Source organism: Bos mutus, chromosome 6 (assembly GCF_027580195.1).
Source record: "Bos mutus isolate GX-2022 chromosome 6, NWIPB_WYAK_1.1, whole genome shotgun sequence".
NCBI lineage: Eukaryota > Metazoa > Chordata > Mammalia > Artiodactyla > Bovidae > Bos > Bos mutus.
Window position 1 is genome coordinate 59366827 of NC_091622.1, and position 13268 is coordinate 59380094.

The window sequence follows — 13268 nt, forward strand, 5'->3', positions numbered from 1 at the left end:
AACAGCCATGCCGAAATGTCACATTTCATGTTTTATTATTTTTTTTTAATTCAACTCTTCCCAGAACACTTTATAATAAAGATAACATGTAATATACTATATACATCTCTTTAAAATAGTCAAGTACCCTAATGCCCTTAAAACAGGGTCTGGTAAGCCAGTAAGGTCAATTATAGTTGACAAAATCCACTCAGCATGGGGCATGCCATGTCACAGCACCCAGTACAACGTTGGGACTGTTCATAGGTTATCCTTCATTAGGAAAGAAAAATTAGAACTTTTGTGCTCTAGTTGTTTTTACTTCCACCTAAATAAGTGCTTATGCATGTTGTCTTGACAGATATTTTTGGAATTTAAAAATTGGGGATCTAGTCTAGTTTAGAATCAGAAGGGTATAGTTGACTTTACAGTAGTTTTTTAGTCCCATCCATAATCCTTGACACAGCATCGTAAGTCGAATTCCTTCCATCTACCAGAGAATTTTAGCAGCTCACCTAGTGCTATGTCTTCCAAGCTGAACGTAGGCATTTCAGCCATTCTACCTTCAGTTCCTATCCTGAGGAAAGAGGCTGCATGTGAAAACACATTAAAAGTCAACAGAAAAGAAACTACTTTTGGAGAAAAGCTTTTCTTTTTGTAGGCTGTGAAGCAGGCTGTTGGTACTACTAAATCTATTTTCAGGGTCAGTGTGCTGAGACTTGGAGTCTGAATTTCTGCCCTGGTTCCTACGAGCTGTGGGACCCTGGCCAGTCACATATCTGTTCTGCCTACTTCACTAAGTGCTTGTGAGGTCCCGAGGTGATGGAAACCAAACAGCCTTAGAGCCTAATGAATCACACAATCACAGCATTTATCCCCACCCAACACACTGTTTACGAGCTTATTGGGTCTGTGTTCTCCCACTTTAAGGTAAGCTCTATGTGTACAAAGTTTTGTTGGTTTTGTTCATGCTGTACTCACCACAGCACCTAGAACAAAGCAGGGCATTTAGTAGAGGTGGAAGAAATATTCCGTAAGATTAATTCTTTTAATTCATTTTCTGACAAGAGCAATCAAACTCTGATTCTGCAACTTAAAGGGCATCTGTGCTCATCTCCTAGAACTAGATGGTATCAGCAAATCTCGTTGATCTCTCATTTTGGGAAGTTCTCTGGCCTTTACTGTCTGTAAGAAAGACTTTATCCTTTTAAGAGGAAGCAGGAAGTTAGAATTCCAAGAACTGTGGGTTGGGAAGGCCCATAACCCAGGCTACTCAAGACTAACTAGGTAAAATTCTTAATCAATGGCAAAGCTGCGTGGGGCAGTTTTTAGAGGTAATTCCACTGACAAGCTACCACTTTCCCTTGAATTGTTAATTGGCTTTGCTGATGGATCCCACCTGAAGTTAGTGATGATGTATAGAGAAAAAGGCAGTGTCTTTCTAATCTTGCTGCACGCTGTCAAAAAAGGTGAAACGGAAGACTGTGGTTTCCAGTGCGGTGACCAACATACAGGTCACACCAGTACTTTCATGAGACCATCGAACAACTCAATGTCACATCAACTGAGTCCATGTATATATCTAAGTGTAAAACCCTTGGGATCATAAACAAACTTCAGCACTGAGAACAGTGACAGGCTTTGCCACATCCTACTCTGATCCAGATGCTAAGTAGTAGTTGAATGCTCAACTTTCTACCACCTGAACCCAAGGCTGAAAACACTGATAATTCACAATTTTTACTATGTACCTCAACTTCATTAATAATTCCAAATCAAAGATATGATTTTCTCCAGCCAGAAACAGTCAATTCCTTCTATGCTATAGGGTTTTTTTCTAATTTTGTTAGGGGAAAAAAAAAAGTGTATAAAGAAAACACAATTTAAAATAAGGTACTGAAATTGCTTTAAGAAAGTTTTATTTACTGCATACATCCTAAGAATGTATTGTAAATGAAGCAAGATCTAAATAAACTTAAAAGCTTTTCAAATACAAAGCACTAAAGATAACAACTAAACTGCCAGCATGTTTGAAAACAGAGAACTCGAAAGCTTTTTTTTTTTAAACATTTTTATACTTTGTTCTTAACCCTAAAAAAAAGTTCACATTTCAAGTTACAAACTTACCTCAGTAGTGTATATATGTGAAATGGTTTTGAAACAACAGGAACAGGCAGACCATAGGTAGGTGGGAGGCTCACTGATACTTAACTGGCTATGTCACCAACATTTATTTTTAAGGTAGTTTGGTAGTTGCCATGTTAAGACACCATTTTTTTCCTTTTTTTTTTTTTTTTTTTCCATTTTTGCAAATAACTTACAGGCACATGTAAAATACAGTAAGATCCCTGGGTCAGTCTCATCCAGTGAACCTCTGTGCTAATTAACCCTTCACTGGAAGGAGAGTAAGAGAGCACTTCTTTCATACAAAGTCAAGGGATGGGGGCTGAACGCGAACTGCATTTGGTTGGATTACTCATTACGACGGATTTGAGTTTGGATGCAGCTCGCTGGGTGCATCATCAGAAAACATTGCACAATTACTTTCTGTCATTTAACAATGATGGAAAGGAAGGCTAGGAATGTTTAAAGGCCTTTGCAGGCACTCAATAATCTTATAGAATAGTTAAATAAATATTGCTTATATATAAAAAATTCATCCCACCCTAAGATGAGGGAAAAGAGAGCATCTGGGAATCTCTTAATTTAAAATGTAAAACAGAACTAAAACATCTGCTAAGGGCATGATCCTATTATCAATCCACAATAAGAATTCAGCCATCAGCAAAATTCAGTGAGTGGAAACATTTGATGGAATCTCTAATATGACATAAAAACACAACTATGTCCTTGCCATCTATTGCACACCTCACTTCCTTGTTAGAACCTTAAAAAAAAAATTCCAAGTTGATGTATTTCATAACGTAGATGACAATCTTTAACATTTTACTGTATTTTACATTCACTCTGCTAAACAAAAGCCTTTAAACAGGCACAAAACACTGCAACAATACATTTACTTCCTAATAAAACAAAACTGTTTAATAACATTGAAATAAAATGGTTTTGTTTTGCATTCAACTATATACCATGAATTTCTGCAACATAAAACAACTAAAAATGAGCATTAGGAGATATTTACAAACTATCTTTTACTCCTACAGGTCTCTCCTCCTCCTCCTGGCTGTGCACGCCCCAATTCAGTTCACTTGCCACATGCACAGCAACAACGGAGGGAGGCCCTGTTCAATAAACATATTTCCAACACCCCTGACAACCACAGACGTTGTGCATGAAACATGATAAGGCAACTAGAAGCATAACCGTCTGCTAACAAGAGCCTTTGGGGTCTTGTCTATAATAACATTCTCTGTCTCTACAAACTTAGACTTCAAAACAAATATAATAAAAGCATTAAGAAAGGAGTGAAGGTTTCATATTGGACAATTAAATAGCTATGCAAAGATGCCTTATGCAAACTATTAAAATCTTGTGCTTACACATACTCTGCTATTGAAAATAGCTCCCCAACCAAACCACAACCCTCCCTAAACAAAAACCCATACAAAACAAAAAACCCTAACAAAAAGAAGTATAAAAGCCATTAATGTTCTCTGTCAGAGTAATTAATTTGTCCTTGACTTGCCAAATATGAAGGTGGGTCTGGGGAAGGTTGGGGGCGGGGGAGGGTGAGTGGAGGGTAGTGGTGGGCGGCGGAGGGGACACATCTAAGAGCAAAGGCACGTGGACAATGAGTAGGGGCCCAGGACGAGGGCAGCAGGTGACAGCGCCTTCCAGTGTTTGGACTCAGAAGTGTGACAAGTCTTTTCAACATTGGCCTTAAGGAGAGGTCGAGCGTTTAAAGAACAGAACCATCATGAATAACACGTGGTTAACACCCGTCAACCCTTAATTCCAGCAGAATAGAGGTTTCACTCATTTTATAATTGCACTTTCCAGTATAACTTTTAAAATAATGTTTTCTGTAGTATTTTTAAAGCACTATTGTTTGTATCTTTAAATATTGAATATATTTTTCAAAATAGTTCCCTAGCTGCTCAAGTGTGCTTTTTTAATATATACTTGATATATTATTGAAGGTACTACAAAATAGAAATCTCTGGAGTGCAGAAGTTAAGAAAATAACCTTCATAACTGAAAATATATCCTTAAAAATACAAAAACAAAAACCTCTATACAAATGTACTACCACATACAAATTTTTAAGAGATGGTGTTTAAGGCACAAACCATTGCAAGTCTCTTAGAAATGTATGAACACAGGTCTGCTAAATTGAAAACAGTCTTAAAAAACTAGTGAAAACTTCATGTAATATAAAATATTCCAGTATGGTATTTGATAACATTCTTCGTGTTCAGGTTTCGTGTGTGCTAACCGAACACGGTCTTTCTTCATAAATAGTAAAGTGTTCCTTCAGTGGCGGCGGCGGGTCTCAGTAGGTCTGGTACACGTCGTGGATGGGCACCTGGATAGCAGCGGCGGGGAAGGCCTGAGGTATGTAGCCTGCGTATCCGCCGTACATGGCAGCGGCGGCCGCTGCATTCTTCTGTAGTGTGGCGATCGTGGCTGTGGCTGGAGCAGCAAATGGCACATAACTGGCTCCGTAGATCCCGGCAGTGGGAATTCTCTGAACATTTGGAGCCACCGTGTACACTGGAGTTATTGGGCGACCCTGAGGGGAGAGAGAGCATCCTTATTGATCACCTGTAGGTATCTAACCAGATAGGCGGAGACACCACCCTAATGGCAGAAAGCAAAGAGGAACTGAAGAGCCTCTTGATGAAGGTGAAACAGGAGTGAAAAAACTGGCTTAAAACTCAACATTCAGAAAACTAAGATCATGGCATCTGGTCCTATCACTTCATGGCAAATAGATGGAGAAACAATGCAAACAGTGAGAGACTTTATTTTCTTGGGCTCCAAAATCACTGCAGATGGTGACTGCAGCCAAGAAGTTAAAAGATGCTTGTTCCTTGGAAGAAAAGCTATGGCAAACCTAGACAGCATATTAAAAAGTAGAGACATCACTTGGCCAACAAAGGTCTGTATAGTCACAGCTTTGGTTTTTCCAGTAGTCATGTATGGATGTGAGTGCTGGACTATAAAGAAGGCTGAGCATCGAAGAATTGATGCTTTCAAACTGTGGTGCTGGAGAAAACTCTTTAGAGTTCCTTGGATAACAAGATCAAACCAGCCAATCCTAAAGGAAATCAGCCTTGAATAGTCACTGGAAGGACTGATGCTGAAGTGGAAGCTCCAACACTTATGGCCTCCCTGATGTGAAGAGCCAACTCACTGGAAAAGACCCTGATGCTGGGAAAGATTGAGGGCAGGAGGAGACGGGGCAACAGAGGATGAGATAGTTGGATGGCATCATTGACTCAATGGATATGAGTTTTAGCAAATTCAGGGAGATGGTAAAGGATAGGGAAGCCTGGTGTGCTTGGACATTATTGAGTTGGACATTATTGAGCGACAGAACAACAACAACCTATCCATTCATTCAACAACCCCATTCAATCATTCAACTCCCAGGGGTGAGGGAATGACAGAGAAACAAAAGTTTCCATTCTCAGGGCAGATGGACAGACAAGCAATAATCGTAAGGGACTGAGATAGGAGCCATTGAAGTGGAGTTGCATCCTCAAGGTACATTCAAATTCAACTGGTGACCATGACAGAACTGGAGTGTTTAGGGAAAGTTCAAATTCTCTGGAATCTTCTGCCCAGCATTCTACTCAATCAGCCTATGTACCAGAGCGAGCTAGAGATGGGAGTTGAGGTCTACCCTTTACTCAGTTGATTTCACTGTAATTATGAATAAGTATTTTCCCTAAAATACATGCCAGCTCCCTCAACTCATACCTAACTGAAGGAACATGGTGTATCAAGAATGGAGAGAAGCACAGTATATGACTTTATGGAACAAAGTACACAGCTCTCCCAAGGGCCAGCATCTTAAGCTGTGACCTAAAAAGACTGTGATCATACAGGATCTTCAACAAATGCATTTGCTTCAGCCATCGCCAACCTAAGATATGATACCACTAAATATACAGTTGCTGTGGAAGCTTAGAGAAGAAGCCAACAAACTTGAGGAGCAAGAGGAAGTGTCTCTGAAGTGGAAAATTCTGAGCTGGGTTTTGAAGGATAAGTGGGGCTTCCCTGGTGGCTCAGATGGTAAAGAATCTGCCTGCAATGCCAGAGACCTGGGTTCAATCCCTGGGTCAGTCAGATCCCTTGGAGAACAGAATGGCTACCCAACCCAGTGTTCTTGCCTGGAGAATTCTGTGGATAGAGGAGCCTTGTGGGCTATAGTCTGTGGGGTCACAAAGAGTTGGACAGGACTGAGCAGCTAACACTTTCACTTTCACTTGGATAAGGTGGGATTTCCACATGAGGAGGAAGTGGGGAAAGAGGAGCTATCTGAAGCTGCCTTACTGTAGATGCCACGCTGGCTCTGAAAGTCCAGATGGTTCCTTCCCTCCACTTGAGAGTGAAATATACTACATTTTCAGAACAAGTAGACAAGGAAGACTGTGGTTCAGTATTTTCCAAAATGTTTGCTACGGAGTTCATTCTGTGGACTGCTTAAGGGAAAAGGAGATTTTTGGTAAAACAAAACATACATTTATTTAACAAAACATCTTGTGTACCTTATGTTTCATAGAATGCCCTGTGGTACAAATAGTTCAGGATATGCAAAAGGGAGAAGTAGATTTAAAGAAATTATTTCTTCCTGGGTTTTATAAAGGAATTACTTATCATTCCTTTACAAAAATCTCCAAATTAGAGTCACAAAATTATGTTCAAAGAACTTCAGAATTGAAGAGTCATTTTTTTCAACTGTAATCCAAATAATATCCAAATGATAACAATAACAGAGATTACAGTCTGCTAGGCACTATTATGGAGAAGGCAATGGCACCCCACTCCAGTACTCTTGCCTGGGAAATCCCATGGACGGAGGGGCCTGGTAGGCTGCAGTCCATGGGGTCGCTAGGAGTCGGACACGACTGAGCAACTTCACTTTCACTTTTCACTTTCACGCATTTGAGAAGGAAATGGCAACCCACTCCAGTGTTCTTGCCTGGAGAATCCCAGGGACAGGGGAGCCTGGTGGGCTGCCGTCTCTGGGGTCGCACAGAGTTGGACATGACGGAAGCGACTTAGCAGCAGCAGCAGCAGGCACTATTCTAAGTGCCTTATTAAGTGACACTATTGAAACATCATCACAACCACCAATGAAGCTGGTGGATTGATTATACGGAGAAGCTTAGATGTTTTAAATGACTTGCACAAGGTGACACAGCTTTTAAACAATGGGATGTGTGAGTCTGGCACCTGTACATTTAGCCTTGCATTATCCTGCCTGCTACAATGCAGCCACAATGAACGTTAGTAACACTTTACAACCAAGGAGAGAAACTTTGGAACTGGGAAGACTGTGGTTCATAGCAGGACACAAGCTATCTTCTCCAAATCTGTGGACATCTCTTTAGTGACAAATGCACAAAGGAAAGGATCACCAGGAAGGTGACATCAGAGAGAAACCACTCCATGTACAACAGTGCAGCCCAACACCTGAGCTCAGGGCAGTGTGATGAGGTTGAGTTGAGTGTGGGGAGCTGGGGAGGAGGAGAGAAAAAGGCCTCAATTTCCCCTCCTCTCAAAAAAGGGATGGTTCTTGCTCTACCTATACCACTGACTTGCTGTGAAGATTGAGACATTTTGAGAAATAAACGTGAAAAAAGGACTGTCTACACATGCAAGCTTCTTTTTCTAATTGCCTGCAAAGGCTATATGAAATTTTGGATTTAAATGGCTACAAAGGAACATCTCTGAGCTCCTGCAAAACAGAGGAGGAAGATCGAAGGTGTTCCCCAGGAAGGTCACTGGGAACTGATGTGTGGTTTCACTCTGAACAGTGTTCTTTTTACCAATCCGTGGAGCTTAAAATGCTCCTTCCTCTGCTGCAGTTTGGCAGAGAACACAGAGGAGGTGGAGGACGGAACGTACCACAGAACCCAGGTCAAAGAACTCAAGGCAGGACAGACAGTACTCAGCTTTGAGGGACAGCAGCGGGGCCACACACTCAAAGAAGCCATTCCCACATTACAGAGGAAGTGGCTCCAGGCATTCTGCAGAATATACTGGAGGAGGGAACAACTGCCATAGGACTCTACTGATGATGACAGCACACTGAACAAATCCCAAGCCACAAGACCCCGACGCCAGCATCCGTACAGACTGATATAAGACAGAGACAGCCTGCAATCCAGAATGTAATCATGAAGCCTGCAATTTGGGCCCAGCCACAGCTGTGACCACTCAGCAAAGACCAAAGTTCACAAGTTTCCTAGTAAAGAGGAATTAGAACTAGCAGAATTCCACTAGGTAATGCTTGTAGGTTACTGTATGTATTTATAGTCAGGACACAGTAATAACTACCTTGTGAGTCATTTCCAACCCAAGACTACTGCTGGGGTTCACAGGCCTAGCTGTTTCAGCATTACTGAGGAGGTGGGACAAAATATGGATTCTAGAACCCCAGCCCAGTTCTGCTGAACTGGAGTCTTCTGGGGTTTAAATCTAAGAATCTCTGTTTTATAAACATGTCTCCTCGATAATTCTCATCCAGTTAGATACAAGACATCCCTGGCCTGAGTTTTTATGCTTATGGATTGATGAGGTGTTTGATATTCACTGCTTCACAAAGGATAGCTTCAAGATTATTTTTCTGTCTAGGAAAATGATATATGGTATAGATATTCCCTGTGTGCTACATATTGCAGAAACAAAGAAATATATATAAGATGTGGCTCTTGGTCTGGAAATACTTTAATTGGGGAGACAGAACATAGAACTTGACTGGTAGTCAAGCAGCCAATATGGAGATATATAGGACAGATGGTTTCCAAGGTGAGGTAGATGGAAAAGGTTCTAGAGAAAAAAACCAGATAGATGAGAACACTATGAGTAAAGGTGGGGAAGGAGGATGGAATGGTAAAACTGGATTGGGAGGAGAAATGGGAATAGCTGGATATGGTTGGGAGAGTTTTGTAAAGTTTCATAAATCTTTACAGACATTTCTGTCTCTCTACAGGCACTCACATATATATATGCATACGTATATACCTATGGATATACTCATAGAGAGGGATGGAGGGGAAGAAGAGGGGCAGAACTTTAAAAAACCTTTACTGAACTATAATCTGGAATGCAAAACTACAATCTGGCATGAACCCTGGGACTCCGTGTGTCACCTCTGTAACAATAAGTACATGAGTTAAAAATTATCCTATGTCATTAAAAAAAAATAGGATGTATAACGACACTGTGAGAAATTCCATATGTCATTTTTGCATATTGCTTCCTATCTTTAATACACTGGCAACTTTAGGATAGTACAATTCTTATCTAACATTTTCCTGTCCTGTCATGATTTATCTTACAAAAATATTTCTGTCACTCAGACCCATAGTTCTAGCAGAAAGCCAGGCACAGTGTCAGTGCTCCTGCAGAGTATTAAGTGAATCTGTGATACATGAGACCTCACACAAACACCGCAGCAAGAAGCCTACCTGGAAAGGCGGTGGCGTGGACACGGCAGGGATGACGGCAGCGGCGGCTGCGGCGGCCGCAGCAGCACTGGCTGGGTCGGGCTGCACAGCGATGGGGCTGATCATGTGCTCCATTGTGTGGATTTTACCATCTTCAATCATTTTAGGGGCCGGAGCTGCCTGAAACATGGAATATTGGGCGCCGATGGCAGGGATGGCCACTGCAAAAGAAGGAAAAGGGAAACACAGGTCAGTCACTTCCAGGCACTGAGGGAAGCGCCATCACTTCCTCAATACTTTTAAAAACAAGTTTAGCAGCCAGGGGCTCTGCCTGCAAACGAATGCTCTCTCACTACAGGTGCTACCCAAGAGGAAGAGAGGGGAGGTGGAGGTACCCTATATCCCGCTGGACTTTCAAAAGGAACCATGTGGGCAATGGGTGGGATCTCCCCACGGATCCTCAGGATACGCAAGCCTACAGTTAAGTTTTGCCCACATTTTCTACTGCTGCTAACAGAATTTAGAACAGAATAGCGTTTAGACTCGTATTTTTGAGGTCCTACAAAGCAAGAAAGGGCCTTGCAATTTTGAGAAAACAGGATCAGAATAACAAGTGAGAGCAGAGGGTTGAGGCCCAAGAGTGTGAGAAGAGCCTGCCAGTTCCTTATTACCTATCTTACTCAGTACCTGCCCCACTGCCCTTTTTCACTTTCACCACGTTTTAAAGAGCAGGTGCTATTGAGAGTTTCATTCTGAGAACTCAGAGGTCAGTGTATATCCTCCCCGACCTGCCAATGCAAAGACATGTTTCTGTGAATAAAGTTCAAAGGACTCATTTCAACCAGAGGATCAGACAGATCACAGTTTTCGAATGTCAATGTATGCTGCTGCTAAGTTGCTTCAGTCATGTCTGGCTCTTTGCGACCCTATGGACTGTACAGCCCGCCAGGCTCCTCTGTCCATGGGATTCTCCAGGCAAGAATACTGGAGTGGGTTGCCATGCCCTTCTCCAATGTATGATAAGGAGAGGTAAAAAGACCAAAAAAAAAAAAATAGCCCTGATTTGGGGGAGTTTGTGTGTGTGCTGCATGTTTTGAGGATGGTAAGAATATTGAAATGCATACAACAAAGTATACTTTCACTTATTTTTATTTTCCAACTGTAGGTAATTTCTTCGAATAAAAGCTGATTTGATATAAGTTAAAGAGAAATGCTTGCATGCTGTGTGCTCAGTCGCTTCATTTGTGTCTAACTTTTTGTGACTCTATGGACTGTAACCCACCCAGCTTCTCTGTCCATGAGATTCTCCGGGCAAGAATACTGGAGTGGGTTGCCCTCCTTCAGGGAATCTTCCCGACTCAGGGGTCAAATCCACGTCTCCTGCTTTGCAGGTAGATCCTTTACCAATGAACCACTGGGGAAGCCCAAAGAGAAATGACTGTAGGCTAAACAATGATACAGTCATTCAATAAAATATATCTAAAATCTAAACCAGATCTTTTACCTGCCTTTCTATCTATATGATCTTGTGCCTAGATACTTCACTATTGCCTGGTGTTCCTCCTAAAATACAGAATTCTAATTTTCTGAGTGAATCAGAAATAGAGGTCAAGGGGACAGGGTCTAGAAAGGGCTATAAGTTTGAGCTACATCTGAGTTGTACTAAGCAACTCTGGATTGTTCTGGCTACCAGCCACAGGAATTTCTACCCTACGCCTCAGAACACAATTACATGCTTAAAGATCTTTGAGTTCTTTTCTCTGGGCTTCCCTGGTGGCTCAGCTGGTAAAGAATTTGCCTGCAATGCAGGAAACCTGGGTTGGGAAGAGTCCCTGGAGAAGGGAAAGGTTACTCACTTCAGTATTCTGGCCTGGAGAATTCCATGGACAGTCCATGGGTTTTCAAAGAGTTGGACATGACTGAGCGACTTTTCTTTTCTCTAGTTAAATCTTAAACTACTGCCAATGGGAATACCTTTCCCAACAAGTAGAAGTGACAACTCCTGTATCCAGGCTCTGCTTTATGGAATTAGAGAGAAACAGGATCAGTTTTATATTGCTTGATGCATCAATGACATTTCCAAGGAAATCCAGTCTAAGGAGTCACTTAACTGCAGAAGTGGCAGAATTTTTTTCACAGGCATTAAAAAAAAAAAAAAAATCACTGGATTACTTCAAAAGGAAGCTCTACTGAGAAAAGGCCTTGTAAGCCCCTATGTGGCCAATGCCAACCTACACCCCCTATACACAGCTCCCTTGAAACCGTTTTAGCCAGGGGAAGGAGTACAGTCCTCAGCCAACACGAAGTCAGAGGAGCTGAGCTTCGAAGTGCGGATGCTCTCAAAGAGCTCTTCAACCTACCCTCCATGAGACTGGGAGAAGGTCTGGAGGACTATCATGATGGAATTTCCCATGTGTTTGGGTGCTTGTGTGGTGTGCGCACATAGGGAGTTTGTGCCGTGCTCACACTGTGCAGTTCAATAAAGCTCCCTGCAGCTTAGGATTAGAAAGAAGACCTGTCTCAGATGACTGACGAGCATTAACAACGTTGGAAAACTGGTTTGTGGGGCCTGGAGGGTGGAAGCAAAGTTCAAGGTCCTTGGCTTCAACTACGTGAGTGCCCCTACCCTCAATCTACTGATCCAGCAAGAGGCGGAAATGAGAGCTGGGAATTAGCTGCAGAAAGTTTCTCTGCTGCCTTACTCCCAGGTGTTCTGGTTGGTTAAGACCACGACAAGGCACAGCAGCATTATTTGCTCCTGAAGGGGAATTTCCCAACAACTCTCACAACTGGCAAAGAGTTGCACCTTCTGGCTTCTGATGACTGGGGTCAAAATAGGCTTGAGTAAGGAACAGAAAGCTGTTAGCTGGTAGAAGATATAGAAGAGCCTCACATTTTTCTACCTCCGCACCCCTCGCCCCAACCTCCCTAATTGAGAACCTACCTAATTGAGAAAAAGTCTAACAACTGGTGACAGCCATTTGGGAAACCCACTATAAGAAAGTTTGACTTGAACATGGTCAAAATTAGACCATCCCCCAAGTTCTAGATAAGAAGGCCCAGGAGGCCACAATCCTTGCCTAATCTCCGCCTGCCTTTGAGAAGAGGAACCCATGTACAGATGAAAGTGCCGAGGAAGTCACTTCAAAGAGAGAGAGTTGGGGTTCAGGCTGAATACATGCATTCTCACTCTGGTTTATACTGACCTGTACCAGGCTTAATGGCAACTGGATTGACGGCAGAGATTTCCAAATTCGGTACAAGTTCATATCCTTTTTCTTGCTGTTTTCCTTTTCCTTCATGATATCGGCTATATATACCACGGCCAGCAGAATATCCCCCAAGGTAGGAACCCCTGGGGCCCGGGGCTCTGTTGCCAGCTGCACCTCGACCCCGGCCTCTTATGCTGCCTGCTTATAATAACAACACAAAAAATGATGAGCTACCAACAGCAACAGTACAGGAGGTGGATCTTAACCCAAGGTTCTTGGCACTTCGGTATCTGTCCTGGCTCTAAGCTGCAGGTGGCTACACCTCTGCTCTTTAGTGAGCTCGGAAGATGCTTCAGACTTTCTGGCTCCAGCCTAGATGCATCCTAAGATGTCTGCTTAGTACACAAGATGAACTTGAAGGGTGAGTTCCTAGGATTGTAACTGCCACTCCAATAAATAAAAATTTTCTAAGACGGTCACAAAACTAGATGTA

The 13268-nt window shown here is 42.3% G+C and overlaps 1 protein-coding gene across 15 annotated transcripts in view; it reads right to left on the bottom strand.

The window, feature by feature from the left end:
- Nucleotides 1-1881: 1881 nt before the first annotated feature.
- RBM47 (RNA binding motif protein 47) overlaps nt 1882-13268 on the bottom strand; it is a 182455-nt gene continuing 171068 nt past the window's right edge. For 14 of the 15 annotated variants that reach the window (XM_070372303.1, XM_070372293.1, XM_070372297.1 and 11 more), the window contains 3 exons: nt 12770-12976; nt 9585-9784; nt 1882-4672 (listed from right to left, as the gene is read on the bottom strand). In XM_070372303.1, the coding sequence (XP_070228404.1) occupies nt 4433-4672; nt 9585-9784; nt 12770-12976 (647 nt within the window). In that variant the 3' untranslated portion in view covers nt 1882-4432. The remainder of the gene's footprint in view (nt 4673-9584; nt 9785-12769; nt 12977-13268) is intronic. The other variant, XM_070372308.1, reaches the window with a different exon arrangement.